The 27,534-nt window shown below is 37.5% G+C and overlaps 1 protein-coding gene across 2 annotated transcripts; it reads left to right on the top strand.

Annotated features, from left to right (window-relative positions):
• Nucleotides 1-228: 228 nt before the first annotated feature.
• Nucleotides 229-25,916, top strand: FAM199X (family with sequence similarity 199, X-linked). Of its 2 annotated transcripts, none has more exons than XM_044235169.1 (6): nt 229-683; nt 9,666-9,885; nt 19,923-20,072; nt 20,322-20,483; nt 23,363-23,500; nt 24,927-25,916. In XM_044235169.1, the coding sequence occupies exons 1-6, from the start codon at nt 487-489 to the stop codon at nt 25,095-25,097; spliced, it is 1,038 nt and encodes a 345-aa protein (XP_044091104.1). In that variant the 5' UTR covers nt 229-486; the 3' UTR covers nt 25,098-25,916. The 2 variants fall into 2 exon arrangements, with proteins under 2 accessions (XP_044091104.1, XP_044091103.1); XM_044235168.1 differs by having other exon boundaries at nt 23,363-23,629.
• The last annotated feature ends 1,618 nt before the right edge of the window (nt 25,917-27,534 follow it).

Raw genomic sequence — 27,534 nt, 5'->3', positions numbered from 1 at the left:
GGCCTTTCCAGCGCGTGGAACCCCAGATTCCACCCTTGGAGGGCAGGCGGGCGGCGGTTCAATTCCTCCTCCGCTCCAGCAGGGGGCACAGGGAGCGGCTTCCCACCGTCTTTCTTCTCCAAGCAGGCGCCGGCGGATTGCAGCAGTTGCGAGCGGCGAGCGCGGTGGGCGGGGCGGGCCGGGCGGCGGCGGCGGCGCGGCGCGGCGCTGCGCTGACTGGGCTGGGCCGGGCAGCGGCCGCGACGGAGAGGGTTTCCGAGGCCACTGAGCCGCCGACGGGGTGGCCAGTCCGTTGCTGTGCCCTCTAGCAGCCTCTTAGCGCGGCCAGCATTCCCTGGGCGGCATCTGGCCGCGGCGCTCAGCCTGTTAGCGAGCTACTGTGGGCACACCCCGGCTTGGCGGCGGACAGGTTAGAGTGGGGGAAGGGGCAGGCGCGGGAGCAGCCCTGGGCCACAGAGGGAGCCCAAAGCCAGGCCGTCTCCAGCCATGTCCGACGAGACGTCGACCACCACTTCATACGAGAAGTTTCTAACCCCCGAGGAGCCCTTCCCGCTTCTGGGACCCCCTCGCGGCATGGGCACCTGCCCGAGCGAGGAGCCAGGCTGCCTGGACATCAGCGACTTCGGCTGCCAGCTTTCCTCTTGTCATCGCACGGATCCACTCCACCGCTTCCACACCAACAGGTATGAACCGTCGCTGAGGGCAGGGGCGAAGTGCCCACACCCCTGCCTCAAAAGGGAGAACGCTGGGTCCCTCCCAAACCTGGCGCTCCGCCTCGGGTCTGCGCTTCCATTCGTCCCCTCCCCCACCTTCCTCCGACCAGCGCTCCTTCCCTGGCTCCTTCCCTGTTCCCCTCCCTATTTTCACTCCTGCCCTCCGATTTTCCTTTTGGCCAGAATTTTACTTGCTCCCTTTTCCCCATTCATCTTTTGACCATAGCGACGCCTCCCTTTCCCCTCCTGCCTCATCTGTGCTGGGAGAATCCCAAATCCGCACCGTCAGTTTTAAGATGCATCCGTGTTTCCATCCACCCTAGAAAGTTTAACCCCTTCCATTGTCCATATGCTCTAGAGATTTCGGATGACCATCTATGGTTCTTTTGAAAGATGGCACTTTGAAAGCTAGAATTTTCAGTTTCCTGATTTTTTAAAAAAAGATTTTATTTATTTATTTGACAGACAGAGATCACAAGTAGGCAGAGAGACAGGAAGAGAGAGAGGAGGAAGCAGGCTCCCTGCCCAGCAGAGAGCCCGAAGTGGGACTCGATCCCAGGACCCTGGGATCATGACCTGAGCCGAAGGCAGAGGCTTTAACCCACTGAGCCACCCAGGCGCCCCCAGTCTCCTGATTTTAAATCTTCCTCACAGCCCAATTTCCATTCCAACCCCATTTTTTTTTTTTTTTTTGTGAAGCTCCAGGAAACCAGACAGTCCTTTTTTTTCCCTCCTCCTTATGAACTCTTTGCTTTATCGCTTTAGGCCATGCCAAAATCTGTAAGCTTAGATCTGGAAGGTTCCTTCATGTAGCTTATCCCTTGGTTTGCTCCCCCAGTGGAGGGATGGAGCTAAGCTTAGGATGGGCTTGCTTATACAAATTTACTCAGAGGGTGCATCTCCTAACTGATTTTATTGGAAACTAGAGTGTTCTGGAGAATTCTCTCATGTAAGCATTTGAGTGTTACACCAACTGTGGGGGATGTGAAGATGTTGTACACATAGCCCCAACCTAGAATATAGGTGGATATTGGAGAGATATATACCAAGGCCTGGGAGGGTGTGTGGAGAACAAGGGAAGAGATGGGTTCAGCTATGGAAAATAATGGCATTGAATTAAGGAGTCTGGTTCTGATTTCTGATCCACAATATGAGCATGAACAAATCCTTCCACATTTTAATGTCTTTTGCATGCCCTCCCCCACCTCTTAAATCAGCCTACAGATTTACTGAGCTTCTACCAGGTACAGGCAGTGTGTAAGACATGATTCTTACCTAAGAGTCTGTAAACCAGGTGTTATAGTTAGATAGACAGAACAGCAGTATAACACATTTGAAAAGGAGGTGGTAGTAAATTTGTTACCACTCTTCCAAATCTTCATTGCAAAAATGAGGAAACTGAGGCCCAGAGAGGAAAGACTAAGTTCAAGGTCATAAAATTGAGTTAGGCACAGCCAAGATTACTTCTTTGGAGCCAGTGATGAAACTTGGAACAGAACGAATGGCTCAGATGTTATAAATGGTTGTTATAGTTTCTTCGACTGACTCACAGAAGCTTACTTAACCCACGATGTGTAATGAGTGTAATGTATTTATGAAATCAAGTGTGCTTAGGATTGTTTGCATTGGAAAACAGTATAAAATAATACTTTTGCAACTGTTACTTAAGTTTTGCAGCATTGGAGCAAGTCCTATACACAGGGAAGTGAAATGATTCCAGAATTAGCCTGCTCCTATGATGAGGGCAAGGGAGTGGGGAAAGAGGCTAAGGGTAAGCACTGCCAAAATTGGGGGGGGTGATGAAGAGTGAAGCAAGGAGAAGAATATATTTCTTTTTTTTAAAGATTTTATTTATTTATGTGACAGAGAGATCACAAGTAGATGGAGAGGCAGGCAGAGAGAGAGAGAGAAGCAGGCTCCCTGCTGAGCAGAGAGCCCGATGCGGGCCTTGATCCCAGGACCCTGAGATCATGACCTGAGCCGAAGGCAGCAGCTCAACCCACTGAGCCACCCGGGCGCCCCGAGAAGAATATATTTCTTACAGCTTGTTCTGTTCCTTTTTCTCCTTCCCATTTTTTTCTCTTGTGTTTTTCTATTCCTTTTCTAAGACCAAGGTAAGGCCAAGGTTGTTTTCCAGAATGGGGCAGTTAAGATGGAGGAGGTTCCTGTTCAACTCAAGTTTTCCCAAGTCAAACATTTTGTCTGCTTTTTAAAAACCTCCATCTCCTACCCTAATTTTCTGAAGGCTTGGAATGGCACTAGAAGGTTTAATGTATTTTACTTTGTACCCTTTTCAGCAGAGATTAGGGGAAGCAGAAGTAGCCATATTTACATCAGATGATGTTTTTGCCCTAGGTTACCTTGCTTTTTAAATCTTTTCTCATTCTGGAATCTTCTTTCCTGTCCCTCCTCAAGATGGCATTTGAGAGGACAGTATACTATCAGTCAGTTCTTTAAAGGAAGAAGCAAACAGCTAAGTCATGTATGTACGCAAAGTTTAGTTTACAGAATTCTTTTATTTTGGATTTGCATGTGTCATATCTTTTCTTCACATCACCAGTTCAAGCAGCGATTTAAAAACCAGATCTCTATAGTTAAGTATTGATGTTCTGCTTAGGGTTTCGTCATTATAAAACACATTTTTTGGAAATAAAAACCTTATGAGTTGGTAGATACTTGGTTTACCTTTATCTTGCTTCTTCCTTGTTACCTGATAAGAAAACTGTGGAGCTTATTTAATGCCATTGATAAGAGCCTTATGATGATGGCAGTTTTGTGCCTGCTCGTTTACTGGACTCTGGGCTATATTTTAAGTCTTTGTTAACCAAGGAATTCAGGGCACTCCTAATTTATGAGCCCTAAGTTTGAATGTTTATAATGTTCATATCAGAGTCACCTGTGACTTAGGATGACATATCATTACTCTAGGTTCTGTGGAAAATTACATGAACACAGCCACCTTCCTAAGAATTCACACATTCCTAGGAGTATCTTTTAGGATTTTATGACCCAGTTGGGTTTGTCTGGAAGTTTGGTAGAACAACATAAATTTTGATAAACCAAGAAACTTATTTTTTAAAGATGTATTTATTTTGAGAAAGAGTGTACACATGCCAGAGGGGGGAAGGAGCAGAAGGAGAGAAGAGAGAAGCTCAAGCAGCCTCTGTGCTGAACCCGATGCAGGACTTGATCTTAACCTGAGATCATGACCTGAGCCAAAACCAAGAGTTCAACACCTAGCCAACTGAGCCACCCAGACGCCCCAATTATTTTTTAATTTAAATGTTAATATGGAATATATGTGGTGTGTAAGACATTTTTGTTTGGTTTTGGAACAGGGTGTTTCTGATGTAATTAGGGTTTTCTTTTAGCATTTGTCGATGGAAACCTCCACCATTATCAAAAAAGGAAGTCATTTACTAAATTGAAAAAATTCTGATCTTGGTAAGTGCTATAATTAAATTGTGAGATGAAGGAGGTTAATATGAACTACCAGATGTGTTGTTCTCTTCATCTTTTAGTAATACATCAGTACTTTCACATTGAATAATTGTGAAAAGTGAAAGGACAGTGTCTCACTTTTTCTTATTTTATTAAAGATTTTATTTATTTATTTGAGAGAGCAAGAAAGAGAGAGAGAGAGCATGAGAAGGGGCAGGGTCAGAGGGAGAAGCAGACTCCCTGCCAAGCAGAGAGTCTGATGTGGGGACTCAGTCCTGGGACTCCAGGATCATGACCTGAGCCGAAGGCAGTCACTTAACCGATTGAGCCACCCAGGCATCTAGTGTCTCACTTTTGTACACCCTATTGGCAAGATAGGTTTCGTTGTTGTTGTTTGCCTTGTTTAGTTTTATTTTTTTCAAGAATAGAGATTTTTAGCTCCTTAGAAGCAGTGCACAGGAAAGGGAGAAATTGAAAATATGAGAGAGTGTGAGATGACAGGAGATGGCTGGGATGAACTCAACATGAATGGAATATTTATTCTTAGAAATTACATGGAATGTTTTTTACTTCCAAGACTATAGAGAGGGTAAGAGGGATGAATAATAATACCAAGACAATTGAGATCACTAGGACGAGAGGTGAGAATTTGAGTATAGTGAAGGGATTGTGTCATCTGCTCTGACTTGGGGCCTTGATGGCCTATTGTGCTCCAAAGTTGTAGCAGAGGTTAGGGGTGCTATATGGGTATTTTGGCAGATAAAATTTGCAGATAAATGTTCTCAGCTTTACTTTTAAACTAAAATTTGGGCAGCAAGCCTAGTTATTGAATTAAACTCCATTTCAATAGGATTCTTTTCAACGTTTTTCTTTTTTAAAGTAGAAAGTCTCCTTTGTGAATAATTTTATGGTTATAGCTAGGATCTTAGCATCAGGTAGCTTTCTCCTACTGGAAAAAGATAGAAGGGCTTTACAGATTTGAATAGTTCAGTGCTGAGCACATGCCCACAGTGGTCATTTATGACATATTTGAAACCAACAAAACAGTCTAAAAGAATCACTCTTAAATTTTTATTACAAAAGCTCACTTTAGAAAATTGGCGTATGCAAGGGCATGTGGGTGGCTCAGTCATTAAGTGTCTGCCTTTAGCTCAGGTCATGATCCCAAGTCCTGAGATCAAGCCCCACATGGGGCTCCCTGCTCAGCAGGGAGTCATCTTCTCCCTCTTCCACTACCCCTGCATATATTCCTTTTCTCACTATCTCTCTCTCCCTGTCAAATAAATAAATAAGATCTTGAAAAAAAAAGAAAATTGGCATATACAAAACTGCAAAGATGACTCATGACCCCTTTCAGTAAAGATAGCAACTACCAACATTTTGATGTTACTTTTAATGTTCTTTTTATGTTTATATATAATTTTTAAAAATCAGGATCAGTTTATATATCATTTGTGACCAGGTTTTTACATTTATATTTTGAGTGTTTTTCTTTTCAAAAAATAGTCTGAAAATAAAAATTTTAATTTAAATTTTTTTAAAAAAATTTTAAGGATTTTGGGGTGCCTGGGTGGCTCAGTTGTTTAAGCATCTGCCTTTGGCTCAGGTCATGATCCCAGGGTCCTGGCATCAAGACCCGTATCAGGCTTCCTGCTCGGTGGGAAGCCTGCTTCTTCCTCTCCCACTCCCCCTGCTTGTGTTCCCTCTCTGGCCTTTTCCCTCTGTCAAATAAATAAATAAAATCCTTAATTTTTTTTTTATTTTGAGCAAGAGAACATGAGTTGGGGGCACGAGGGCTCAATCCCAGGACCCTGGGATTCTGACCAGAGCCAAAGGCAGATGCTTAACTGACGGAGCCACCCAGGTGCCCCTGAAAATACAAATTTTAAAAAAAGATTTTATTTATTCTGGAGAGTGCAAGAGAACGTGTGAATGGGGGGAGAGGCAGAGGGAGAGAGAGAATCTCAAGCAATCTCCGCAGTGAGTGAGCGCACAGAACCCCACGGGGGGGGGGGGGCGGGAATCGTCCATCTCAGAACCCTGAGATCATAGCCTGAGCCAAAATCAAGAGTCGAGCACCCAATTGACTGAGCCACCCAGGTGCCCCCTGAAAATATAATTTTTAATGATTAAGAAACACCATTATTTAGATATGTTATTTAATTTCCCCATATTTTGGGGGGGGCATTTCTTTTCCTTTGTTGGCTGCTATAAATGATATTGTTTAGATATGTTTGGGCATACATTTTTTTCCCCAATTTCTATCTGGGGAAGTGATAGATTCCTGAAATGGCAATTACTGAGTCCGAAGGATATCTTTTTTTGAAGTTCTTGATACACACACACACACACACACACAAATAATCTCACCGGCAGTGGATAAAAGTACTACCTGCTTTGTTTTTGTTCACATTGCCTTAAATTCATAATAACAATATTTGGAATTTATAATAGAATTTTTAAAAATCTCTAGTAGCAAAAATATTATTTTTCTATTTTGTAAATGATTGGTTTGAATGATAGTATGAACCCAGTGTTCTTACCACTGTTAATTTAAAAAAAGGAAAAAGAAAAAGAATCAAAAGTCTAAGAATATCCAGAATCCTGTTAAATCGTTATAAAGTCATGGACCTAGAAAACTGAGAAACATACTGATTTTCCTCTATATTAAGAGCACAAAACCAAGCAAATTCCTGTCTTGTCAGTGATCTAGTCTTTTGAAAAGGAAAGTCATTATTAGCCATGGAGGGAAGCACATTTCTACTGAATTTTTGCAAGCTCAGAAAAAAAATTTCATAAAAAAAATTACCTAACAGCTTTTCCTACCACGTAACACAGTACTTGGTCCATGAGACACTAAATGTTTGTTGTGTGGGTGGATGAATAAAGATTGAAAAAGCTCACATGCAATTTGAAGACAAAAGAAAAAAATTTGCACGGAATACAACATAGATGATGGTTTACTAGGTCTAGAAGAGTGATTATCAATTTTTAGCTTTTATATTCTCTTATTGTACATCCTGAAAAATTTGGTTAATTCCACTAGGTTTGTTGATTTTTTTAAAAATATGAGGATACTGCCTGCCTAGGAAGCATGTGATGAAACTAGGTAATATTAAAGGTATTCTAAGATGTTAGATGAATTTTAGATTTTGCCTATTTAACAAAGCGTATTGACATCTGTACTGATAGTTACTGAACCATAATAGTTTAGAGAGTGTGTGTCTGTGTGTGTTTTGATCCTTTAAAATATTCTACATTTAGCTCAAAGGAAAAAGTGCCATAAAAATGTCAAATTGCCTAAATTTTATAAATCAAGAACTTTGAAGTTACGATTAAGGGGGGGGAGTTAAAAAATGAAAAACATGGTTCAAAAAATGGATTTAATGAGGATGAGAAACAACCTAGTAATAGGTAAGTAACAGGATTTTCTTCAGGAAGTCATTATTTCAGTATCTTATCAGTATCAGATATACTAAATAATTATCTTAAGGATTAATTCCCTAATTAATTGCCTAAGCAATGAAGCAATGAAGCAATGAAGATTATCTTGTTAATAGTATGAAGCTAGTGGAAATTCACAAAAGAAAACAGATTTGTAGATTTCAAGACAAAAGTAAGCCTGCAACAAATACCACAAGCAAAGTGTTAATATTCTTAATGCATTAAGAACTCATAAAATCAGTAAAGAAAACATTAACACATAGAAAAACACTAGGACAAAATAGCTGATAAACATTTTAAAATTTGATCTTGCCAGTAATTGAAGAAATAAAAGTTGATATTAAAAAATTTTTTTTTTCCAGGACACCTGGGTGGCTCAGTCAGGCGACTGCCTTCCGCTCAGGTCATGATCCAGGGTCCTGGGATTGAGTTCTGCGTTGGGCTCCTTGCTCAGTAGGAAGCCTGCTTCTCACTCTCTCTCTAACAAATAAATTAATAGGATCTTTTTAAAAAAATGTTTTCTCCCCCTGTCAGATAGGTCAAACTTTAAAAATTAAAATTCTACTGCTGTTAAGGTTGTGGTGAAATGAGCATGTTTTGTATACTGCTTCAGGGAGTGTAGTTGGTGCAGTGTTTCAGAAGGGCATTTAACGAAGTATGAGAAGACCTTTAGAAGTGGTCATCTCCTTTGACTCAGTACTTTAAAGTAATCTATCCTGAAAGATTATATGTATTTTGATAAATAATTAGAAACAAAAAAGTTCATCTTGGTATTATATGTAATACCAAAAAAAATGGAAACAGCTTAAATATTACTGAAGGAATAAGATTAAGTAAATCATGAGACTTTTTAATTAGTGTAATGTTATATAGGCATCAAAATGTTTTCAAGTTAATAGTCATAGAGAAATGTTTAATATATAATATTAAGTGAAGAAAGCAGGATACTGAAATATGTGTATATGTGTGTGTGTTTGTGCATGCATGTGTGCAGAATGCTGATTCTATAAAAGATATATATGCATGTACCAAAATACTATGGATTAGTTATTGTTGGGTAATGGAATTGCTGGTTTATCACTCCTTTCTTATTCTAATGTCTTTGCAATGATCTTGTATAGCATTGATACATAAAAGTTATTTAAACATGCTTTGAACTTCTGTATACTTTTTGCTTTTCTTTTGCCCTGCTGTGGCTACCTTCTTCCTTTAGTAATAATAATAATATAACAACAACAACAACAACAACTAAGGTGTATTGAGCACTTTTTATTCTAAAACTTCTGTATGCATTCCTGTGTAATCTTCATAAGTCTTGAAGATGAGAACTCAGGCTTGAAGACACTATGTTTTGCTTAAGATCAAGCAGCAGTCAAACGACAGCAAAAATTTGAAGTCAGTCTGACTTCAGAGTGTATTTATAATCACCATGCTATATGTGTTGTTTATAGATGAAGATGTTTTACTTTATTCTTAATTTAGACACAGTTTTCTTTTTTAAAAGATTTTATGTATTTGTCAGAGAGACAGAGAGGGAGAGTGCACAAGCAGGGGGAGAGGCAGGCAGAGGGAGAAGCAGACTCCCCATTGAGCCAGAAGGCTGATGCGGGACTCCATCCTAGGACCCTGGGATCATGACCTGAGCTGAAGGCACAATGCACCAACTGAGCCACCCAGGCAGCCCTAGATACAATTTTCTTTTAAAATATTTTATTACACAAATTTTTAGACAAATACAAGAGTAAAGGGAATAGTGTAATGAACCTCATATATCCATCACCCAGCTTAACAGTTATTCACATATGGCAATATGTTTTATAGCACTCTTCATTCCTTACTCCCCTTATTATTTTGTGAAAAATCCCAAATATATTTCATTCATAAATGTTTTAGTATACATCTTTAAAAAATAAGGGCTCCTTTGAAAATAATCACAATATCATTGTCATACCTAAAAAATATATTTACATTCTTCATAAATGTCTTGAATGTATCTCCTATTAATATCTTAAAATTGTGTGGATTCTGGAGTTCCTGTTGTGATTTCTTTTGTGTTGTGTTTTTAAGGTGGAATTTAACTTCTTGTGGAACAAGTGTTGCCAGCTCAGAATGCAGTGAGGAGCTATTTTCATCAGTTTCTGTTGGAGATCAAGATGATTGCTATTCTCTGTTAGATGATCAAGACTTCACTTCTTTTGATTTATTCCCTGAGGGGAGTGTCTGCAGTGATGTCTCTTCTTCTATTAGCACATACTGGGATTGGTCAGATAGTGAGTTTGAATGGCAGGTAGGTTTGTTTTTTTCCCCCCTTGTATTACCATTATTACTCCATAAATAGAATAATGAATTTGTATTTTGATATTTTCATCCTGGCAACATTAAGAATTAGATGTAATATGTATCCTTTTTTTTGCTAATATACAATTTAGGCTTCTGATGCTACAGATACCCTTTTGTGGATTTTCATGTGATTTAATACTTGTATAATGTTCCCATTAGTTTATATCATCAGTACTTTTCTACACATGCATCCAAGCAACTGTGTTCTTCCTGCATTTATAGTAAATAACCTTTGTGTCCTTATGGACAGAATATCCTTGCATTAGGGTTATGTTCTATATATCTAAGATCACAAACCACTGTTATCATAAAAGCATAAGCTTTGGTTCTGTTGTCAGAAATATAATTTCTCATTTTGTAATCTCTTCATAGTAGAGCTGTTTTTTGCCCTACAATGTTTTGTGTGTGTATTATATATGCCATGTAAAATGGCTTTGTGGCAAATTGTTTGGAAATTCTGCCTTATAATGAGTGCAGTCTATCAGAAAATGGAAATCATGTTATTGCAACATCCATTTCTGATTGTAAAAGACAGTAACATTTGAGGAAGCTTTCCTTGCGTATAGCTAATGTTAATATTCAACAGATACTTGAATGCCTCCTATGTTTGAAAGCCATCCAAATCTTGGAAGTTAAATTCCAAAGAAGGAACCAAATATTATTTTATTTCAAACATTTTCTTATTAAAATAGGAAGACAGATTGGCATGAAGTTAAAAACAGTTCTCCAAGTCCCACTCTGCACTGGTTACCACTGTTAAGAGCTTGTGCAGATACAAGTATGTTTGCACAGTGTTAAAAACACACAAATGGAATCATATTTCAGCCAGTTTGGCCTTTTGCTTTTTTGCAACTAACATCTCATTCTTTTCGATAGCTATATCACAATTTATTTAATCTATTCTCTAATAATGAATATTTAGAATGGTTTGTTTTTTCTTGTTATAAAAATGCAACACTGAAAATTAAGAGTTTTTAAAGAGGAAAACAAATCTAAAACACCTCTTTTTATATTTTATACTACTTAAGATGTTTCTATTTTATGTACAGTTGTAAATATGATTTGCATAAAAAATTAAAATATTTTTAGCTTTTAAAAAATTGAGATAAAATTTGCCATTTTGATAATTTTAAGGTGTATAATTCAGTGATTTTTAATATATTCACAGTGTTGTACAGCCATCACAACTATCTAATTCAGGTACCTTTCCATCACTCTAAAAAGAAATCCATACCTGTTAGCAGATACTACTAATTCCCCCCTGCCTTCATCACTTCCATCACCTGGCATCTACTAATCTGCTTTCTCTATGGGTGTGCATTTTTACATATCATATAAATGTGCACATATAATATGTGTCTGGCTTCTTTCACTTGGCATGTTTTCAAGGTTCATCCATGTTGTAGTGTGTCACAGTACTTCATTTCTGTCTTAGCTTAACCTCTATAGCAAATACTGTAGACTGGGTGGCTTAAACAACAAACATTTACTTCTCACAGCTCTAGAGGCTAAAAGTCCAAGGTCAGAATACCATAATGGTCAGATTCTGGTGAGGATCCTTTTCCTGGTTTGCATATGGCTGCTTTTTGTTTTATATTCACATGGAGAGGGGAGAGAGAGCAAGCTGTGCTCTCTTCATCCCCTTATAATTATGGTCACCAATCCCATCATGGGGGGTCTACCCTCGTGTAAATGTAATTATCACCCAAAGCCCTACCCCCAGATCCTCCAAACTGAGGATTAGGGCTTCAAGATAGGGATTTGGTAGTGGTGGTGTAGGGAGGGTGCACACATTCAGTCCACACTAATTCCTTTTCATTGCTTAATAGATACGGACACATCACATTTTGTTTATCCATTCATCTGCTGATGGTTGGTTTCCAGTTCGCAGCTATTATGAATATACTGCTGTGAACATTCAGATATAAGTTTTTATATGGATGTATCTTTTTTATTATTGAAGTATAGTTGACATACTGTGGATGTATATTTGTAATTCTCTTGTACATACACTTAGGAGTGGAATTGCTGAGTCATGTGATAACTTTATGTTTAACTTTTTGAGGAACTTCCAAAGTGTCTTTCAAAGTGGCTGTACCATTTTACATTTCTACCAGCAATGTATGAAACTTCTAATTTCTCCATGTCCTTGCCAAAACTTAGTATCGTGTCTTTTTGATGACAACCATGCTACTGTATATAAAGGGGTATTTCATTTTGGTTTTAATTTGCATTTCCCTAATGAGTAATGATGTTGAGCATCTTTTCATGTACTTATTTTTCATATGCTTGCTGGTGATTGGTGTTCTTTTTTGGAAAGATGTCTATTCAAATCCTTAGCCCATTTTTAATTTGTGCTGTCTTTTATTGTTGATTTGAAAGAGTTCTTTATATGTTATGGCTACTAGACCCTTATACATGATTCACAAAAGATCTTTCCTTTCCTGTGGGTTGTCTTTTTACTTGATACTGTCCTCTGACACACAAAAGGTTTTAATTTAAGTAATGTTCAGTTTGTTTTTTCTTTCAGTTCTGTGCTTATGATGTCATATTTTAAAAAACCATTGCTTAATCCAAGGTCATACAGATTTTCACCTGTTTCCTTCTTACAGTTTTATAGTTTTAGTTTTTACACCTAGTCTTTGAACCATTTTGAGTTATTTTTTGTATATGGGAGAAGATGGGGGTACAAATTCATTCTTTTGCATGTAGATATTCAGTTGTCCCAACATGATTTGTTGAAAAGACTATATTCATTGCTTATTGAATGGTCTTGGTACCCTTGTGGAAATGAATTGGTCATAGATGACTAGGTTTATTTCTGGAGTGTCGATTCTGTCCCATTAATATGTATGTCTCTCCTTATGCCAGTACCATACTGTTTTAATTGCTCAAGCTTTGTAGTAAAGTTTGAAATCAGGAAGCATGAGGTTCTTTGTTCTTCTTTATTAAGATTGTTTTGGCTATTGGGGATCCCTTCTGCAATTCCACATGAGTATTAGAATCAGGCTGTCCATTTCTGCAAAAAGGGCCGTTAGAATTTTGGTAGGGATTGCGTCAAATCTGTTATTTTTAGTGTCCAAGCCTTGTACTTCCTTGGTTCAATTTATTCCTGCATATTTTATTCCTTTGATGCTGTAGAAAACAGAATTGTTTTCTTAATTTTATTTTTGCATTGTTCATTGCTAGTGTGTAGAAATAAAACTGATTTTTGTATATTGATTTTTTTTTATCCTACCACTTTGCTGAACTCATTTGTTAGCTTAAGTGATTATTTTTCTCTGTGTGGATTCTTTAGAGTTTCTGTGTTTTAAATCTTGCCATCTGTGAATAGAGATAGGCTTTCTTCTTCCTTTCTAGTCTGGGTAGCTCTTTTTTTCCTTGCTTAGTTCCCCTGGCTAGATGGCCAGTGCAGTGTTGAATAGAAGTTGCAGAAATGGGCATCCTTGTCTTTTCTGATCTTAAGAGAGAAGCATTTAGTTTTTCACCATTGAGCACAATGGTAGCTGTAGGTTTTTCATAAATACCTTTCATCATATTAAGGAATTTCCCTTCTACTCCTAGTTTGTTCATTATTTTTATCTGAAAGAACTATTTAGATTTTGTCACAGTGCTTTTTCTGCATTTATTGAGATGATCATGATGTACTACATTGACTTTTGTATGTTGACCCACCCTATATTCCTGGAACAAATCTGAATTGGTCATGTTCTATGTTCTTTTTAATATGCTGCTGCATTTCATTTGTTAGTATTTTGTTGAGAATTTTTGCATCTGCATTCATAAGGGATATTGGTCTGTAGCTTTCTTATGATGTCTTTGAATTGCTTTGGCCTCATAGAATGGGTTAGGAAGTATTCCTTTCTCTTCTGGATAACGTACTGTGATACAGTTTTCTCATTTAACATATAAACTTTTTCATGACCTTCATAATAACTCTTTTAGTGACTGTATAATATTCTTGGTACTATTCCTGGCACTATACTGTTCCTGGTGCCAGAAATTGTGAGACCATTCCCCTTTTACATCTGTTTCAAAATTTTTTCTACTATTGGTAACACAGCAATAAACATCTTTGTGTGGTTATCTTTTTATTCTGTGCCTCATTTTTTAAAGTGCACACTTTGTATTTAAAATCAGATTGTGCTGAGTGAAATAAGTCAAGCAGAGAGAGTCAATTATCATATGGTTTCACTTATTTGTGAAGCATAAGGAATAACATGGAGGACATTGGGAGATGGAGAGGAGAAGGGAGTTGGGGGAAATTGGAGGGGGAGACGAACCATGAGAGACTGTGAACTCTGAAAAACAATCTGAGGGTTTTGGAGGGGCGGGGAGTAGGAGGTTGGGTGAGCCTGGCGGTGGGTATTATGGAGGGCGCATATTGCATGGAGCACTGGGTGTGGTGCATAAACAATGAATTCTGGAACACTGAAAAGAAATTTTAAAAATAAATAAAAATTAAAAATAAATAAAATCAGACTACTACAAAGATTTTTTTTAGTCCAAGATTATCCACACTTGGAAGTTATAATTAGGAATCAGATAATTGACCCTGATGGTTGCAATTTTTTTAATAAACATATAATGTATTTTTATCCCCAGGGGTACAGGTCTGTGAATCGCCAGGTTTACACACTTCACAACACTCACCATAGCACATACCCTCCCCAATGTCCATAAACCCACCTCCCTCTCCTTCCCTCCCTCCCCCCAGCAACCCTCAGTTTGTTTTGTGAGATTAAGAGTCACTTAAGGGATTTGGGGGAAATTGGAAGGGGAGATGAACCATGAGAGACTATGGACTCTGAAAAACAATCTGAGGGTTTTGAAGGGGCGGGGGGGGGGGGTGGGAGGTCGGGGTACCAGGTGGTGGGTATTAGAGAGGGCACGGATTGCATGGAGCACTGGGTGTGGTGCAAAAACAATGAATACTGTTATGCTGAAAAAAAATTTTTTTAAATTAAAAATAAAATAAAATAGTAAAAAAAAAAAGTCACTTATGGTTTGTCTCCCTCCCAATCCCATCTTGTTTCATTTATTCACAAAGATTCTTAATAAAGATAATTGGATGGGGTTCTGATAACTTTGAGAATTATTTTTTCTGATTATTTTCTTTGATTTAGAGTTATCTATAATGTTACAAAGTGACAGATTTTTTAAAATTTTAATTGCTGATTTCTTTACTCCTTTCATGAATAGTTAGAGTGGAAAACTATCCCCAACCACTCACTATTAATACACTTGACTGACTAGAACATTGGAATAAAAACGAGGCCTGCCTTAGTAATGTATTTCCCCACTTCTGAAAGTGGAGTGTGGGTACTCTGTTACCATGGATATTTGCTATTTAAATATTCTGAAAGGTTTAAAATGATCTCTTGTCTTTGTGGGACCTTGTAATGATGTGCAGTAAATTATCCAAGAAGATAGTTACAAATTATGTGTTAGGATTAATATAGATTAAAATTGTTAACTATAACTTAAAAATTCCCAGTATCTCTGTTGTGATTAAAAACTACATTTAAATCTTTTAAACAAATGTTCCAGTTACTACTAAAGTAAATATAAAGGATTCATGGATTCTCTGGGAAGAGAAATACTAACTACTTGATAAGGCAGGATTTTAACCTTACAGTGAAGTAGAATCAAAGCATTTAGCTTTTTTAATAGTCTTCTTTGCTTGCGGTCCTTTTATTATTAAAGCTCTATTTGACTAGTGTTAGAGCTTGAGAAATTATTTTATTGTTGAGCAGGGAACCATAGAAAATTTAAAGAGTGAGTAATTCAGCTGTCACACTTGAAACCTAAAGGTGCAATTTGAAACTACACATCAGTTGTTATAGAAATTAGCTTACTCATAAAATTTTGCTGCATACTGCAGAAGATATGGCACAGGTTTGATTTAATTTTCCCTACTTGTTACAAATACTGTTTACAATATATACTAAATATTATTGTCCATGAAAAATATGGAATAAGAATTATTAAACATTTTTAGCTTGAGATATAAAATGGAAAATTGCTTGTCTAATAAATATACAGGAGCTCATACAGTTAATTCTGGTGTACATCTGCAGCTCTGATCCATATCTCTAGTTGACTACTTGACATTTTCACTTGGATGACCTTATTATTTAATGTACCTATTATCTGGTGCTGAATCCTTGATCAGTAATGTAACTTCCAGTTACAGTGTTTCCATGGAAAAAAATAGACCCCGCTTTGTGACATGTCTTACAGTGTAGTGAAAAATGAGTGTTGTCATTTTGAAGGACATTTGCACTTGATTCTTTCATTATCACTACAAACTTTCCATATTTAATTGTGTTCTTCGTTCATTCCAAACTACCTGCAAGGCAAGACATCCCAGCATAGTTGAAAGCACCAGGCTTGTGTTCCACTTTGGATACTGGCACTAGTCATATAACCCTCCATAGACATCATTTTTCCTTATTCGTTGAATGAGGGTGTTGGACTAGAAGATCTATGATATTGCCTCAGGTCTTTTGCTATAAAAAATTGAAGTCTTTTAAGTGCATTACCCTGTATGAGTTGTATAACTGAAATGTGGCCAGTTTTCTTCTGGTTTCAACAAATGGTCATCTGACTATCATCCATTCAGTTATCAAACAGTCTTGTCAGGGCATCTGTCTGTCTCAGTCAGAAGAGCATGTGACTCTTGATCCCAAGGTTGTGAGTTTGAGCACCATGTTGTGTGTTGAGATAACTTAAAATAAAATCTTATAAAAAAGCCTTGTAAATAATTTTTCATTTGAAATTCTCCCTATTTATTCTCATTTTTCTTCACATTTTTTGTTTATTTTAGTATAAGTCGAGATCAAATAAGAACTTCCTGTCTGATTTCCAGTCTTTCCTTATTCTATTTTGTTCCTATACTGCTTTTTAACTCCTCTTCCTCAAGACTAATTTCATCAAGTTATTTCTACTTAGAAAATGTTACTGGCCTACTTCTGCATATCATGTAACAGCTTGTTCATCCATTGAGCTTTCAGTCCCCTAGCACTGATTTTCCATTTTAATTATATTAGTCTCCTTATCCTTAACCTACTTTTTAAAAAAAATTGTGGTTTTACCAAGTTATTCTCCTTACTTGAATGCTTTCTCCTTTTGCACATTCTGTGATTCTGAAAGTACCTTGTGAAATTTCAGCCACTTTAGCAATATGTGGCATTCTCTAATGGCTTATGCTACCTTTTATCAGGGTACAAAACAATGGAAAGAGATGGGAAAAGGAAGACATCTGTTTATTGAGTGTTGCCTTGTGCCAGGCCTATCACCTCATTTAAATTTCTCAGCAATCCTTTGAGATGGGTGACGTTAGCCATAACTCTGGGGCTCAAAGAAGCAAACTAACCTCCACAGGATCACATAGCTAGTGAGAACCAGAACTGGGATTTGAACTCTGGCATCTTTTCACTTCTTCCTGAAAAAGAAATAGCCAAAGAACCACTAGTTGCCCTCTTTACCCCACCCCCACCCCCAACATACACATAAACAGAACCAAAGGCACAAATATAAGTGCTTAACATATACTCTGTTAACTAGCAGATGTTCACTAAAGATTTAGGTGGAAATTGTTCTTAAATTTTGAGAGTATACATATTTTGATAGTGCCATTACCTAATATATCAAAGGAGCTTGAAGTAGGGGAGGACTTTCATCTGATACGGACTGTTCCATTTTGTTTTAGGAACCCCAGGGAGCTCTTTAATGTAGTAGTGTTGTGATTTGAAGTCTTTCAAAGGAAAATAGCAAAATATTTTCTTTTTTGACATTAAAGACAGAAAGATAGCCTTCATCTATGCATTCAGCAATCATGCTTTCATGACACTGACTATATATAATAGATTACATCAAGGCTAAGAGTGAATGAACAATTAAAGCAGTGTTAGTTAATGAGATTTTTAATGGAAGTCATACAAATTGTTGGTAGTCATTTATATACTTGGACTCATCAGTGACTGTTAAAATGAAAATGTGGTTTTTAACAGTAGTAGCTTAGACAGTTTCATTCTAAGCATTATGGTCACCTTGCATGGTGATCAGCCCCATTTTTGTATCTTTGTTTGTTAGTCCCTTATGTATAATTGACTCCCCTTTGCCTGGTCCCCTTGTAGCTCTTTTAAGCTTTAATCCTGCAGCTTTAACTCACAGCTAGATATTTCTCTTGATGACCTGTCATTTCAAACCTGGCATTTGTTGTTTGCTTTTTTTTTTCCAAAGATTTTATTTATTTATTTGACAGACAGAGATCACAAGTAGGCAGAGAGGCAGTCAGAGAGAGGAGGAAGCAGGCTCCCCGCTGAGCAGAGAGCCTGACGTGAGGCTCCATCCCAGGACCCTGGGATCATGACCTGAGCTGAAGGCAGATGCTTTAACCCACTGCGCCACCCAGGCGCCCCCTGTCGTTTTCTATTTTGTATAATTGTATGTTTGTGTTATAATATTATCTTCCCGTGGAGTATAAAGTTTTTGTATAAGGTCCATGACTTAAAATCCTTTGACTCCCCTGTACCTATTAATGAGTGCTCCAGGGAGAGTAGGAGACCAGGTGTGTGTGATTTCAATAATCTTCATGGCTAAAGTAGCTTTTCTCTTTCGGTAACTTCAAAAGCCTAGTAATCATCTGGAGTTCAGATGCAATTGCACAGGACAACAACAACAAAAAGGTAGTATTTTGTACCTTGTAAAAATGAAAGAATTATCTTTGAAAATTATGTACTCCTTGTAGAAGAAATTATGTTTCTGATGAATGACTTAAACTTATTTATTTTTAAAAGTTTATTTAAGTATCTCTCTACACCCAGTGTGGGCTGAAACTCACCACCCTGAGATCAAGTGTTGCATGTTCCTCCAACCGAGCCAGCCAGGTGTCCCTAAACACATTTATTTAAAATTAAACCCATTCTGACTTTTGGAGGTGATAGATACTTTTTTTACCCTGATTGTGGTGATGGCTTTATGGTTGTATGCATATGTCCAAAGTTCTCAAATTATATATATTAGATATGTACTCTTCTTTGTATCACAACTCAAGATGGCTGTTAAAAAATGAAATCCATTCTAACTTTTTTTTAAGGGAATTTTTTTTTAATTTAACAGAGATCACAAGTAGGCAGAGAGGCAGGCAGAGAGAGAGGAAGAAGCAGGCTCCCCACTGAGTAGAGACCGATGCAGGGCTCCATCCCAGGACCCCAGGACCCTGGGACCATGACCTGAACCGAAGGCAGAGGCCTCAAACCACTGAGCAACCCAGGCGTCCCATTCTAACTGGTTTTTATTAGGCAGTGTAAAATTTTAGCACATTTATTTGGTGTTCATCTCACTTTAAATAGATTTTCTGTGTATCAGACTTGCTTGCTTTTCTCCTTGGTCTACATGTTTTCTCAGCATTTTTCTAATTTTTCTTAAAAGTTTTTGTAATTTTTCTAATAATTCTGATCTTTAAAGAGGTTTGCTCTGTATTAACAGCATATTTTAAATTATTTTAATTGCCTTGTTGTTGATACTGAGTTAAGCACAAGGGCCATGGTTTATTTGTCTTTATATTGACAATGTCTCCAGCATAGTGGTGGGCAAAGAGCCAGGTCATGGCAGATCACTTTCATCTCCTGAGATGGAGACCAGTGTTCCTCATTCATCATGCTGTGTAAGCCCTAGCCTACATTCACACCATGAATTAAAAGCCCTAAGAGTGATTGACTCTTAAGTTAGCATTTTATTAACAAGTCTTGATTATGATTTTCAGCTTTTGGAAGATATCTCATTGAATAAATGACTGTATACAAAGACTATGTTGATATTGCAGCTTTGTCTAAAATAGGAGCGAATCAGAATTAATGTCTTCTCTTTCTGTATTTGTCATTAAAAAGTCATTTTAATCAATATGAAATATGTTGTGGGATTTAAAATGTATTTTTGAAAAAATTTTTTTTCCTACCCCTTCTTATTTTTATAAAGTTACCAGGCAGTGACATTGCCAGTGGGAGTGATGTACTTTCTGATGTCATACCCAGTATTCCGAGTTCACCTTGCCTGCTTCCTAAAAAGAAAAATAAGCACCGGAATTTAGATGAACTTCCTTGGAGTGCAATGACAAACGATGAGCAGGTAGGGATCTTGATGTTCTTAATTGAAAACATATATGTGGAGACTCTGGAAAGCGCAATGTATTGCCTATATAAAGCTACTGGGTAAATGTGGATTGCTTTGTACAATCTGAGTGGGGGCTTTAACTGTTTTGTAGGGAACAAATATCACGTTAAGTGCTTTTGATATTTGAAACATATTATAAATGACGCACTAAAATATTAGAGGTTTTGGCACTGATCTTGTTTATTATAATTTTTCATCACATAGGTGGAATATATTGAGTATCTGAGTCGTAAAGTCAGTACAGAGATGGGTCTTCGGGAGCAACTTGATATTATAAAAATAATTGATCCTTCTGCTCAAATTTCCCCTACAGACAGTGAGTTTATTATTGAACTTAACTGTCTCACAGATGAAAAACTTAAGCAGGTATGTAAAGAAAATACAAATTTTACAGCTGTTAAGAAAATCATTATTTTATAGTGTGTAGACTTGAATAATATTTTAAAATACACAAATAATTAAGGTCCAAATCACTGCTATGAAATGTAATATGGGAAAAAATGGTGGCAGTAATTGAGAGCACATGGTTGTAAGGTTTTAGGTGCATCTCACCTGGCAGTGCCTTTCTGGGATCATGTGGATCTAGAACCTTCTTTTTAGTTGTGTAGGCTTTGCAACTTAATTTTAGCACTTAAGGGGTGGTTATGCTATTTATTTATTCTAATTCACCTTAAAAAAAGAGTGATTGACAGAATCAGAATACTGATTATTGAGGGCTATCTATACTTGAGTGAACATCTGAATTGGGGGATTTGAGTTGTCTTACGGAGTAATTGAGGCTGGCTAGGGTAAAATGTAGTTTTCCTTTTGCTATGCTGAAATATACATTTCTGGTATCTTCTAAATAGTCTGTACTGCTCTTTTTTTTGGTACATAGTTGAATGAATACTTATGTTCTCATTTTTAAAAAGTTTTTTTGCATTTATCATCATTTATAAAAATTTTATTTCAGTATTTCTCTCAACAGATATACTATAATTTTCTACATTCCAGCTCATTTTTCAATAGTATTGAAATTGGACCTTCCATTTGAAGACAAGTTACCATGGGCCCCTAGCTAAGATTTAGGAAACACCCTAATCTTAGATATAATCAGCAACTTAAATCATATTGAGACCTTTAAAAAAATGCCGAATCTGATTTGTTTTAAGGTTAATTTCTCTGAGTGTTTTCTTTTTTTTTTTTTAAGATTTATTTATTCATTTGAGAGAGAGAGCAAGCAGCGGTGGGGCAGTGGGAGGAGAAAGAAACCAGCAGAGGGCATGCTCAGTTCAGAGCCGAACTCAAGACTTGATATCATGACCCTGAGATCACGACCTGAGCTAAAACCAAGAGTTGGACACTTAACCGACTGCCACCCAGGCACCCCCGAGTGTTACTTTCTTATAATCCTAAATTCTGGAGGCCTACAGCCTTCCATTTGCTGATTATATTTTATGTTTTAAAATAAAGCTCCATAATATATATTCTAGAATTCTGAACACTGTCAATTTTTCTGGTACTTGTTTCTACATTTCGAGATTTCTCTCATCCTTTATAGTCTACTTATGTATCTCTCTAGCACTTTTTTATTTGATTTATTTATTTAACAATATTAAGTATCTATTAAATATTAGGATACAAAACAGTTTAAAAATGATCCTTGTCTTCACAGAGCCTACAACTCAAGAAAAAGCCAAACAGATCAACCTAGTTTATAGTCCAGGTTCACAAGTCTGTATTCAATAAATGTTATTTTTATTTCTTTATAATTAGTCTTTTATTGTCACTATTATTTAAGCATCTATTACAATCCAAGTTCTTTTTTTAGTACATTCATCAAAAGCAAGAAATTAACATAGATACAGTACTATTAAATAATCTACAGACTGTATTTAGGTTACACCGGTTTTTCAGCTAATGTCTTTTTTTTTAAGATTTTATTTGACAGACAGCTTACAAGCAGGCAGAGAGGCAGGCAAAGAGAGAGGAAGGAAAGCAGGCTCCCGCTGAGCAGAGAGCCCGATGCGGGGCTCAATCCCAGGACCCTGGGATCATGACCGGAACTGGAGGCAGAAGCTTTAACCCACTGAGCCACCCAGGTGCCCCTAAGCTAATGTCTTGTTTTATCCCAGGATCCAATCCAACATTTTTTTACAGTTTTTATTTAAATCCCAGTTAGTTAACATACAGTGTAATATTAGTTTCAGGTGTATAGTTGAGTGATTGAACATGTACATACAATACCCTGTGCTCCTCGTAAGTGCCCTCCTTAATTCCCATCACCTATTTAACTCATCCCCTCACCCTTCCTCCCTCTGGTAACCATCAGTGTATTCTCTATAGTTAAGAATCTATTTCTTGGTTTTCCTCTCTCTTATTCCCTATGCTCACTTATCTTGTTTCTTAAATTCCATGTATGAGTGAAATCATATGGTATTTGTCTTCCTCTGACTTATTTCACTTAGCATAATACTCTCTAGTTCCATTCCATGTCATTGCAGATGGCAAGATTTCATTCTTTTTGATGGCTGAGCAATACTCTATTATATATATATACATACTCCATCTTCTTTATCCATTCATCGGTTGATGGACATTTAGGCTCTTCCCATAATTTGGCTGCCGTCGATAATGCTGGTTTAAACATGGTGAGGGAGCATGTATCCCTTCAAATTAGTATTTTTGTATTCTTTGGGTAAATACCTGGCAGCTCAATTGCTAGATCGTGGGGTAGCCCTATTTTTAGCTTTTGGTGGCACCTCCATACTGTTTTCCAGAATGGCTGCATCAGTCTGCATTCCCACCAACAGTGCAGGAGGGTTCCCCTTTCTCCACATCCTCACCAACACTGGATGTTTCTTGTGTTGTTGATTTTAGCCATTCTAACAGGTGTGAGGTGCTACCTCTTTGTAGGTTTTTTTGTAAGAGTTTTTTTATTTATTTGAGTGAGAGAGTGAGCAAAGGAGAGAGAGAGAGAAAACACAGCAAGGGGGAGGAGCAGAGGGAGAAGTAGACTCCCCACTGAGCAGGGAGCCCAGATTGGTGCTTGATCCCAAGACTCCAGGATTATGACCTGAGCCGAAGGCACACCATTAACTGACTGAGCCACCCAGACACTGTTCAATGTAGTTTTGATTTGCATTTCCCTGATGAGTACATCTGTAGCACTTCTGATGTCTTACATTATGGACAATATTCTTTTTGCCAGTATTTTGAGGGAGAATGTTGAGGAATGACACTGACCAGTTTTTGTGTGTTCCAAGGTCAGAAACTATATCAAGGAGCATAGCCCTCGCCAACGGCCTGCAAGAGAGGCCTGGAAGAGAAGCAACTTTAGTTGTGCAAGCACCAGTGGAGTGAGCGGGGCCAGTGCCAGTGCCAGCAGCAGCAGTGCCAGCATGGTCAGTTCTGCAAGCAGCAGTGGGTCCAGTGTTGGAAACTCTGCTTCAAACTCCAGTGCCAACATGAGTCGAGCACACAGTGACAGCAACTTGTCTGCAAGTGCAGCAGAGCGGATTCGGGATTCAAAAGTAAAATGTCTAATCAATACAAAACTTTACCTTTAAAATATTAACATTAGTACTCCTTCGTATAAATTTCTTGAAGAGTTAAAATTATCTTGCTCTCTGAATGCCTGTGGGTTTTGGCTTTAATTGAACAAGCAGGATAGTCTGCTACTGGGTAAGGCCCTTCCGGCTGAGTGCTTTGAAATACTGTTTTGACCCACAGCTGTATCACATGCAATTTTACCTGATTTTTGTGTCTGTTTTAAGTAAGATAAATTGATGGAAGTAGTGAGTGAGTCTCAAGATTGCAGTATTGGCTGCAACTCACTACCGAGCGGATCTCACTATGTTGCTGATGTTGCTGTCTATTAGCTCCTAAGGATGTTCTGCATGTCGCGCGCGCTTGTGTGTGTGTGTGTATTAAATGTTTTTTTAGTGTTTTAATCTCGAATGTTTGTTCTTAGATCTTTTAAAAATATAATAACACCTCTAATTTCTGTCTATTTACAGTTGAAGAATTCTTTGTAATGCTTTTGGGCACATAAAAAAATAGGTTTAATAAGTGTTTTTAGAATGGTTTTGTGATGCTTAGGTTAAGTTCGGTTCCTTGCAGTGGTGACAGTTTGGAGCCAACTTAAGGATAAAAAAGGTATCTCTGTAACTCTTAACGGAACCCAGTGGGTGACTAGGAGATACACATTCCTTCCTCCCCTGGCTCTTACCAAAGTAGCAGAAACATAGCCAGCTTTGTTGGTTGCCAGGGGATTCCTCTGGATATGTGGTCATTCCTTTTTTCCATCAGTTTACCACTGACAAGGAATGGAGTACCCACTGGGTTTCTAATGGGCTTTTAAGATGGTATTTGCCTAATGTGGAAAAGACATGATTCTTTCCCAGCCACTGTAAAATTGCTAGTGCTTTTGGATGAAAAACACCTTAAAAGTGTAAGCATTAGAGATATTGGCAATGTTCTCTACATTGGTATTCAGTATTGTTTATTATGTGTTCACTCTGCAGTTACACCAATGTACCTTAATTTTGAAAAAAAAAAGCTTTGAAATGACTGACTATCCATAACTAAGCAAAATGATCAGGTTTCAGTTCTCCCTAAGATTCACGGGTCAAATAGTGTAAAAATAGAATCTTGAAGAATCATTTTCCAGTCTAAGCCAATGGCTCACTTACTGGAACCAGGATCATCCTGCAGAGGAATTTGGACAGCTCCAGAGATTCTGAAAATACAGAATTTGATCCATAAAATATTCTGGGGTGGATATGCCAGAACTGAAACTTACTGATTTAGAAATTTTTATTTTGACAGAAGCGATCCAAGCAGCGGAAGTTACAGCAGAAGGCTTTACGCAAGAGGCAGCTGAAAGAGCAGAGGCAGGCTCGGAAGGAGAGGCTCAGTGGGCTCTTCCTTAATGAAGAAGTGCTGTCCTTGAAAGTGACTGAGGAAGACCACGAAGCAGATGTAGATGTTTTGATGTAATAAGGGTGAATTTATCAACGGTATTTCTAAGTATTTAAGTATTCTATCCTTTTATTTGTTTACATGCATCTTGACCAAACTTTTGGTTAGGGCTGTGCTGATGTATTATTAATAATTTAGGCCAGTGGTTCTCAGCAGGTGGTCCCCGGACCAGCAGGTTCAGCATCACCTGAGAAGTTGTTAGAAATGCATACTACCAGGCCCCATTTCAGATGCAGTGAATCAGAAACAATGGGGAAGGGGCGCCCAGCATTGTGTTTTAACAAGTACCAGGTTATTCTGCTGCACCCAGCTCTCATTTAAAGAACCACTAATTTAGTAAATGTCTTGACTATTTAGACTTTAGGGTGGTTTAAGTGGGCTTTTTCAAGAACTAGTACTTTTACAGTTTAGGAAATTTCAAGGTACTGCTGGCAAGTAGTTTATTATGTCAGTATAGGTACATACCTAGTGTTCATAATTCAGTTTCCTTTTTAATGTTACAGTTCCTTTGTTTGCTTTTTCTAAAGGGCCATAGTATAATTCTCAATTCCTAGTGAAAATCTTTTTTTAAGGTTGTGGGGATCGGGTGTGGATTGCTGTTTACAATAGTGCCTTCATTAGGTTTAGTTGTGTTTTCATTTGTTATTAACTTAAAGGTTTAATAACAGGCCCTAATGTCTTTTCTGTTAGGTTTGTTTGTTTTTCACTTTATGTAAATTTAGAATCCTATTTTAAGTGATGACTACTGAGGAAATAATGTTACTAGTAGTTGAACTTTAGACTTGATGCTATATTAATATTCAAATGGAGAAAGCAAATAAACAAAACCTATTCTGCTTTTCTGCTGCTTTTTGAAATTTTAGGCTGTGAAGCTGTCTCAAAGGCGGAAGCTATGTCTTTTCTTTTTGTAGGTCATTTTTTCCCAGCACAGCTCTAATTTTTAAATATTTGGTATAACAGCTTCTGGCATGTGAACAGGTTAATGTTCAAAGTTAACTAAAGAAAACCCTTACAGTTCTCCTGAACTTCTCTATAAATCATTTAGAAATACACAGAGCAGTGAGATATAGAAAAGAAACTGTAGCTTGTTGGTTATTAATAGAAGTCTACTTTTAGATGTGAAATCATGGAGTTTCTTTAAATGTTTTCATGGAGAGTTTGTTATCATGAATATTAGAAGTAGTGTGATTCCTTTTCTTCTGCCACATGTTAAGTGTCTTTAAACATTCACATGGGTTAAAGAAGATGGAAACTGATACTACTGACAATCAAGCTCCTTTCTGACGTCCATGATTTTCTTTTTATTGTGGATAACTTGGGAGGTAATCATGAGTCTGTAGCAGGAGTTGTAATCAATATTTTTTTAAACTCTAGAGTTAAAGCTTGATAGGATTTTTACTTTTTTAACTTTATCACATCAAGTGACTCATTAAGAAAGAGGTAGATTTAAATTCTTAATTCTCAGTTGATATAAAGGCTTAAGCTTTGCTTACAATCATGTGTTTTGAAAACTTGATTTTACTTTAGTTCTTGAAGGTTAAAGAATTGAAACTGAGGATGAAAACTGATGAATTGCAGCTTTGCTGAGGTCTGTGGTATGGTAGATTTTGAAGAGTACTAAACTCATACTTAAAAATTTTACTAAAATGAAATTATGTGTATATGGTTATCAGTTGGAGTACTCCCTCTGAATTTCGACTTACCCCTTCTTTGATGCTCCTAACCAGCCTTAGAGGGCCCAAAGGGAGCTTGAGGTCAGACCCCAAAATACTTTAAGGAAGGTGGAAAAGGGTCAACCTTGTATTTTTCCCTTCCAAGTATAGGAGGAGTAAAAGAGAAGAGCAAATACAGCTGAATTTTCTGTCTGCTCTTAGCAAAAGCAAAATCCCAGAGAATGACTTGTCTGTTCTCTTTACCTACTCTTCCAGGAAAACAGGCCACTTTTGAAGACCATAGAGCAGCATTTATCTGTTAAATACGTGGAAACGATTGGCAGTAACCAGTAAAAGAAAATCCTAACAGGGTCATGATATAATAAGACCAATTTTTCCACTCCCAGCAATCACAGAGTCTTATTACCTTAGATTTAACTTGTCACTATTAAACAAGTTTACCAAAGCACCACAAAGCCAATTTTAAAAGTTTACAAAGATTTGAGTGTTTATAGTAAAGTATGCCATGAAATTTTATGTAAATCTGGATACACTATCTTTACAGTACTATAAATTAGAGATTGCCCATAAAGTTGGTTTAGAGGAGATTGAAAGTAATTCCTCTGATTAAAAGAAAAAAAAATAAAAACAACTTGGGTTTGCTTGTGATGTGGAAGAGGAAGATTACAAAGTCTTTTGCCATCTCTTTCCCCATTAAAAAAAACAGCAGTGAAAGACAAAGTTCTCTTGTTTTTGTTAATGTGCTATTGCTGTGTTTTTTCTGTTTTAATATTTCATGTAGA

Source organism: Neovison vison, chromosome X, assembly GCF_020171115.1.
Source record: "Neovison vison isolate M4711 chromosome X, ASM_NN_V1, whole genome shotgun sequence".
Lineage (NCBI taxonomy): Eukaryota > Metazoa > Chordata > Mammalia > Carnivora > Mustelidae > Neogale > Neogale vison.
Note: the sequence above shows the minus strand (reverse complement) of the source record. Positions and strands in the feature narration are given on the sequence as shown.